Source organism: Arvicanthis niloticus, chromosome 8, assembly GCF_011762505.2.
Source record: "Arvicanthis niloticus isolate mArvNil1 chromosome 8, mArvNil1.pat.X, whole genome shotgun sequence".
Taxonomy (NCBI): Eukaryota; Metazoa; Chordata; class Mammalia; order Rodentia; family Muridae; genus Arvicanthis; species Arvicanthis niloticus.
The window spans coordinates 14,029,392-14,037,239 of record NC_047665.1 but is presented as its reverse complement, the minus strand read 5'-3'; the positions used below and the strand labels follow the sequence as shown (position 1 = coordinate 14,037,239).

Here is a 7,848-nt window from a genome sequence, read left to right as displayed (position 1 = left end):
AGAGGTCGTAGGGCCCTCGTGTGTAACTACTTCTATAGTTAAATGGACATGTGCCTGCCAGATTTTGTGCTAAATATGTATGTGGATGCCTATAGATGACTGTGCTGCTACTGTTATTCCCTCTGAGCAAGTAGACATTACTAGGAAGACTGACAGCCCCTCAAGTTGCGGAGAATAACGTGGCTGTTGCTATGGCATAGTGGTCCATTGCTCAGCCAAAATGAAAGACAATAACCAAACATCTCTATCACTTCCTTCAATGCTCAGCGAATACAGCAGCAGAAGAGAGGGTGGAAGGAAAGACTGGAGTGCTGTGTACCCATCTTCAGAGCAAAACACAGCCTCTACCTCAGCTGCATGGGTTGTCAGGGGTACCTAAGGTAGACTAGCTTTCGAAGAGTAATGGATCTATGTATGCTAGGATGGGACTTTTTTGTTTTGCAGTGCAGCTGGTTTGAGGTCCTCCACACTAATATAAATAACCCTTCACCCATGCTCCCCTAAACATGACCTAAACATTGGTTCACTAAGCTATAATTGGGTACATTCATTTCTGTGGTCTGTTGTTGGTGTCGTATTTAGAGTTAACAGGTTTTTTTGCCTAGTTTCCCTTGGAAAAATTAACACAAAACCCCTAATATCTGCATTAAGCTGGGTTTTCTTCACATACACCAATTAAAGCAATAGTCAGTGCTGTAGCCAAACAACTTTAACACAAATATGAAAATTATATTTGAGATGAGATCTCACTAAGTAACCCTGGCTGGTCTAGAACTCATAGGAATCTCTTGCTTCCATATCTAGAATGCTGAGATTAGGGGTGAGCACCACCATGTTCAGCCCCAAATCATTTTTAAGAGCACAAGGTCTTCATATAATCCTTAAGGCAGCTCTACCAGGCAGTGCCAATCTTCTCATTTAAGGATAAACTGAGGTCACTGCTTTCTGCGGGGGTAGTCTATTGCCCCATCTTCATTTCTGGATGCATTTCTGGCAAAAGCTCCATGGTGAGGGTTCCCTGAACACCATCTAATGGCTCTCTTTGCCGGAGCGAGGCCAGTGAGGGTGCATCCCATTCTACAGAGGTAAGCTGAGGCTCAGAGTCGCCCAGCGCCCTACTGCAGCCTCACGAAGATTCAGCCGTGACCCGAGGACCGCGCGAGGCAGAGCGCATTGGACACGGGCGGCAGGAAGCAGCCGGCCTCAAGGTCCGGGAGCAGATCCGGAAACCTCCCTTCCGGTTCCCAAGTCTCCGTTTCGGAAGTGAGTCACTCTGCCAGCACATAATATGGCTACCACTTCATCTCCCGCCCTGGCCGTCGACGGTAAGGTGGGCGGGACCCGGAAGTTGACCGTTCTGGGAATGGCGGCCGCCGGGGGCGTGGCTTCCGGCGCTCCTTGCCTGCAAGTCGCCGCGGCTGAGAGCGCAGGCGGCAGCTGACAGGCGCTTTTCTTCAGAAGGCTGCGGCGGGAGCCCTGCGAGGCGGGCGGCCTCCAGCTCTCGTCCCCGCGTCCCGGCCCGCGAAGTTCCAGGGCGCCGGGGCATGGAAGAGGGGAAAATGGACGAGAATGAATGGAGTTACCATGGCGAAGGCAACAAGAGCCTTGTGGTGGCCCACGCGCAGGTGAGCGGCTGGCGGGCGGCACGGTTCCGGGCCTCACCCGACGACTCCCGCAGCTCTGTGCCTAGTACCTTCCAGTCTGGGTCGTGACTCTTCCTCCAGCTTCCGCTCAGGTGGTCCCCTGGTACCCCCCACAATACCCTCCTCAGCTCCATACTCATCCCCGGGACCCCAGTCTCCGTTGGCTCCCCTTTCCTCCTAGTGTCCCTTCTCGGTTCTCTGTCCTCTCAGTACTCTAACCCACGCTCTGTGGGTGCCGCGTGGCCTCAGGCTGTGCAGCCTCCGCCAGGATGCTCATCTTACTGCCGGGCCACGGTGAGCCAGAGGCTGAGCTTGGACCAGGGCCTGGGCAGCACAGGGGAAAGTTCCCAGAGTGCTGTCACTCTCAGCATGGAGTTCAGCCTGGAGAGACTACGGAGCTAGTGTTCTACCTTGGCTGCTGCGCTGTCAGGAACGGGACGCTACCACAGGTTCGCGTCCAGATCATAAATGGGTTCTCCTTCGTTCAACTTAAAAGGGAGTTTCAGAAAATGTAGTCATTTCCAAGGAGGCGAATTTAGGAAGAGAAGCGTATGGATTTGTGTGCAGCCCCAGATTTCTCTGACATCTTGCTGTCTGATTACAAGCTAGCAGGAATGTGGTGGGCTGGGGGAGTAGAAGGCGGGGAGATGTCGTGTGAGAAGGTTAGTAGCTCAGGGAGCTGGGGTGATTCCCACCTCAACCACTGAGAAGCTGTAGGCTGCGTTAGGAAGATGAAGATAGGAATAGCATGTACTTTGTCTCCATGAAATCAAGATTGTATGGAGCTCTACTGAGTGTTGAGCAGCCTAGAGCTTGAGTCTTGTGTCTAGCTGCCATCCCTGACCTCCTGCTGTATTTGTTCAGAATGTAGACCGAGGAGGAGAAGGCCCCTCCTGGAAGACAGCTTTTTCAGGCATTTTGTGACCAAGGAGTGCTAATGTAAGCGGGGTGGAGAAACTCTCTGCTCCCTTTGGACCTGGGCATGACCGTAGTCCTCCTCCTCCTTTCACTGCAGGTGAATTTTGTTTCTCTGCTCACCTTTCCAGGCCTGTCTCATCCAGTCCAAGAGAGAGGGAGAGGCCTTTACCTAGCCTCTCCAGGCATGCTCACTTTTTCTTAGCTAGCGTCAGTCACTGAGTTGAAATGCTCTTATAAAGTCCCCTGCCATCCCTTCCTCCTCTGTAGCATGCACTCACAGCTAGCTATCCTTAGACCCATCCTGCAAGAGCTGGGAGTGCTGGACATCTGTGCTGTCACTGCCAGAAGCAACAAGAGAAAATGTGCTGTTCCTGCCCTGTGCAAACGGAATGACAGAGAAAATGAGCCTTCTGGGGACCTGGGGTTTGGTAGAGGAACTCAGTGAGGGCTGCAGGAGTATACGGGGCATGCTTGGGTGGGCAGGAAGGTGAACAGCCAGCCAGTTCACAGAGAGGAGTTGTGTCAGAGTTCTTTGTCTCCCCTGCTCCCAGCGACACCTCCAGAAATTTCCATTGTTACTTGTCAGTCTAAGTTACATCATAGTTTCTGACAGCTTTTCGGTTTGTCCGTTTCCAGGTACAGTACCTTAAGTATCCCCTGCCCATGTGATGCAGACAGCCCTCTGACCCACTTGCTTAGGCTGTCAGCCACCTGGTTCCTGTCCTGTCTTCAGGCTCAGCCATGGACCCTGAGGGCTCTTAGGCAGGGACTTGCTGCATTTTGCACAGGCATCTCTCTTCATGCAGCCTGAGGGTGTGACTTGTCCTACTACTCACTTTAGTCTGTGAAGCCTGTGGCCTCCCTCGAGGCCACTGCAGCATAACTCCTAAGTCATCTGCATTTGCTTCCTTTACCTTCCTCTTGTTGGTTTTGGTTCAAGAGTTTAGTCTTGTGAGGACACTATACATTTTGTCTTACTTAGTTTTCCCGGGCACCTAGCCTTTGGGTTGGGTTGGCCATGAGGTTCAGGGCAAACAGTGTCCACTCCTATTATTATGCAGAGCTGTCATGTTTTCCTTCTTATTGACAGAGGTAACATGAAAGATTTGTTATTTAACTGACCTGCCCAGAAAGAACATCTGTTGAGACTTGAAGATAACTGCCCATCGCATGTTGCTCTGGTCTTCAAACCTTTCAGAGTCCCCGTGGAGAGCTGCAGATCATTTCTAGAGCCTGTAATGTCTAGGGCATGTGTCTGGAGCATTTAGGGCTGAACATCAAGCTTTAGAGATCATCTTACATTTCTTTCTCAGCTTTGTGTTTTAGGATTTTTGATTTATGGGTTTACATTTTGTAATTTACCATTGTCTTATATATCCAATATAAACAGTTTAGATGGTTACTTATTGTGGATAGATTTGTTAAAGTAGGCTAATAGCCCATAGTGTGGGGAAATGTTAGTAGTGTTAATTGGAAAAAGGGAATTACAGACAGTGTAATTGTAATTACACATGACTGGAAGAAAATATGTCAAAATACTGCAAGCATTTGTCGTCTTTTCATTAGTATCCTTTGATTGCTTACTTGAGAATGTGTCTCACTGTGTTGCCCTGGCTGACCTCAGACTCCTCAGGTCAGGCAATGTTTCTCATCATCCTGAGTGTCAGGGTTACAGGCTGCCACTCCAGGCTCTTCATTTTATTTTAAAAAATATTCTCTGCACTGGGGAAGCCAAAGGCAGGAAGATATCTTTGAGTTTGGAGGTAGCCTGGTCTATGTAGCCAGTTCCAGGTCAGCCAAAGCTACATAGTAAGACTGTCTCATACGAGGAAGAATCTAAAACCTTTTATGTTGAGTATGTATTATAATCAGGAAGAAGGAGTTTGAGTATAGTTTAGCATTACAATGTGTATTTGCATGCTTGAGGCCCTGAGATCAGTTTCCAGCATCAAAACTACCTCTGGGTTGAAAAGGACACAGGTGTGAACTATGGAGTAGGTTACAAAATGAAACAATGTATTAGATCACATTGATGTAACCCTGAGAGCCCAAGGAGAGCTATGGAGTCAGCTCCATGACCATGGGGGCCAGCTCCGTGACCCCCAATGGGTAAAGACCCTGACAACATGTGAAAGGGACAAGAAATTTGGACAAAATAAGTTTTTCAAAGTTTATGGTTTTGGATCTAATTTCTGTACTTCAGGAAATTGGAAGTGATAATAAAGATATTGTTTACAAAGGTTTCCATCACAGGGTTATTTTTGAATCCCTAGGTAGACATCTGGTCAATGCTAAAGAAATTATTCTCCTTTGTGGAGATAATGGAAGCACATAGCTGATATTTTGTTTTTCCAACCTTGTGGTGTATACCCAAGCCCTGGACCCATCTTCAATATTCACCTAGAACTGGTTAAAAGAGTTTGAATGTTTTCTTGTCACTGGTATCTGTTAAAGAAATAGCATGTTCCACACTTGAGACTGATTGTTGATGCTGAGTCTCTCGTGGTGGTTGGTCTGGTCACATCCTGACTCATTGCGCATTCTCTCTTGATTCCTTACCTGGTGTTGCCAGGTTAGAATTTATTTCCATATTCCCTTTGGGGATGTTTAGTTTTTTTTGTCTTTCTGCGTTTACATTGTCAGAGGTAACCTTTCTCCCTCCCTGACTCTTTCCTACTTGGTCAAAATTCAGTCAGATTTCAGCTCTCAGTACATTTCTTTCTTCTGAGAGCAGTAATGCAGGAGGCTTTTGTGTGTCTAGAGAGCAAGGCTTTGCTGTGCTGTTCCATCCATCAACACAGTCTGAGTAGGTAGTTCAAGGGCCTCTGATGTTTGCTTGTATTTCTCTGGCTCTACCTGTGGCTTCTGTGAACCCTGACTCCTTTTCACATGTTGGTGGGGTTGCTACACATTAGGGGGTCACTGAGCTGGTGTGGACTGTCTCCATAGCTCCCCTTGGGCTGTAAAGATGACATCCATATGTGATACAGTCTTCACTTTGTGACCTCCTCCCATGGTTTCACACTTGTGTCTTCTTCACCCTGGGAGGATGGCTGGGAGGTTGAGCTAGAGCTATAGAAGGTTAGGAAGGAGGTTGGACAAGGTGTCTGTTTTACTGCTGCTGATCTGCCTTGTTCTCTCTGAGGCTATTAGTTGTCATTGAGGCTAAACTGTGCTGTTGTGAACACCTCAGCCTTGGCAGCCTGCTTCTCAGGTCCTGAGGACATATATTTGGCTGTGTCACAAACATCAGTGGCTTGTCATCTCTTGTCTCTGTTAACTAGCACCGTAGATGTTTTCCTTATAGGTTGAGAGTCTGTATGGAAGTTGGGTTCAGGAGACACATCTTGTATATACCAGAGCTCCCATCTGGGCATCATTCTCACAGTAGGGACAGGCTGGGTAGAGTGTTGTTTCTGGTATCTGAGGCCACATCCTGAGGGGTGATGTTCTTTTGTATTTCCTCCCTTGACAGTGATATGATCTTCTTTCATGGGCTCTTTTCTGGGATATTTCCTCACTAACTTGTCAAAGGACATGGCTCCTGGGACATCTGATTCAGTGAGTGATTCTTTCTACCCTGAGAGTATCCTATAGGATAGCTTAACTTCACTGAAGGGCTTTCATTGTACCCTCCATCCCAGTTATGCTTTGGATCTTAACTGACCTCCAAAGGCCATGTTGAAGTCTTGGTCTCCAGCTGACAGTGCCTTTGAAGGAAGTTAGGTCATTGGATCCTTAGCTTTGAGGGTTGTGTTGGAGCCCCAGTCTTCTTTAACTCTTGCTTTCTCTTCCGGCTGAAGTTAGGGAACAGCTTTGATGCTCTGCCTTCCCATAGGTTCAGAGCAGTGGATTAAGCAGCCAAGGTTGGAAACCTGAAGCCTTGAATCTTTGTTTCTTTTATTTTTTCTAGTGTCTTTATTTTTATTTGTATGATATTTCTCCTGCATATGTCTTTTTATCATGTGTACAATGCCAGCAGAGACTAGAAGAGGGCCTCCGATCCCCTGGAACTAGAGTTACAGACATTGTTTGTTATCCGTGTGTGTGCTGGGAATTGAAACCTGGTTCTTTGGAAGAGTAGCTAGTGCTGTCTTTCCAGCCCCACCTTTCCCCCTCTTAAGCTTATTTTTTCAGAGTTTGTCATAGAGATAGAAAGCTAGCACTCCTTTGAATTTTTGGCGAGTTCTCTGTGGTCTTTTGTTTCTATTTGGTTATTCAGCTGTAGCTTCTTTGCCTCTAGAAAAACAGTAGAAGCCAGGCGGTGGTGGCACACGCCTTTAATCCCAGCACTTGGAAGGCAGAGGCAGGCAGATTTCTGAGTTCGAGGCCAGCCTGGTCTACAGAGTGAGTTCCAGGACAGCCAGGGCTACACAGAGAAACCCTGTCTCGAAAAACCAAAACCAAAAAAAAAAAAAAAAACAAAAAAAACAATAGAAGAAAGTGGAAATCAGCTGGTAGCTCCCCACTTAGAAAATGTCTTCCAAACACTTTGATGTTCTTGCTTTCAGTCCTTTTCTAGTTCCATGCCTTTGCTGTTGGTGGGAAATCCTCTGCAGCCGTCTGTTTTAGCCTGCTCTGCCCAATGGTACCTCTTCTGCTTGTCTTTGCTAATGGGAGCTGATTGGGGGCAGGGTTTTCACTTGTTTTATACTGTCACTGGGCACTCCTTGATAGTCACTCTTCACTTCCCATACCTACCCCTGGATCAGGGTAGGCCCTTTATGAGGGCTGAATGGAACTGGCTGGTTGGCTCCGAGAGCTGAGTGTGTCTCAGTGCTGACACTGACCTTTAAAGCTGATGACAGTCCTCCTGGGGGAGGAGTGGTTGAGGGCTGACGACAATTTGTGGATGATGAATGCGTAGGTGGAGAAAATAGTTTCTCTTGAAATGGATCCATCACTGCATCAAATTAGGTTTTTCCTAGTTGGTCATGGTTTGAGCTACCTGAGGGGAAGGGGAGGAGACTTTTGTGGGTGATAGAGGCCGAGCTGCTGTGCGTGGATGTGATGGCTGAGGACATCTTGTGTGGGGATGGTCCAGTAATGGAGAACCAGTGAGTTACTGTGGGCTTTGCTGCCTAGACCCCCACACAGTTTGTCTAGACTGTTTGCCTGGGACTAGCCAGCACCTGTAACCCCTTAATTAACAACTCAGCAGCCACATGGAGCTAGACACCTGGAAATGTGATGTGGAGATGCCTGGGGTGTGGGCCTGCCTCAGAGCTCTGTGCCATTGCACATGACCGTGACCTTAAGAGCCAGAAAATGTTGGGGCTTCCCTTCA

At 47.8% G+C, this 7,848-nt stretch overlaps 1 protein-coding gene across 2 annotated transcripts in view; it reads left to right on the top strand.

Annotated features, from left to right (window-relative positions):
- Positions 1-1,336: 1,336 nt before the first annotated feature.
- Ippk (inositol-pentakisphosphate 2-kinase) overlaps positions 1,337-7,848 on the top strand; it is a 40,376-nt gene continuing 33,864 nt past the window's right edge. The window contains exon 1 of one of the 2 annotated variants that reach the window (XM_034509633.2): positions 1,337-1,625. In XM_034509633.2, coding sequence (XP_034365524.1) covers positions 1,545-1,625 — 81 coding nt within the window. In that variant the 5' untranslated portion in view covers positions 1,337-1,544. The remainder of the gene's footprint in view (positions 1,626-7,848) is intronic. The other variant, XR_013112074.1, reaches the window with a different exon arrangement.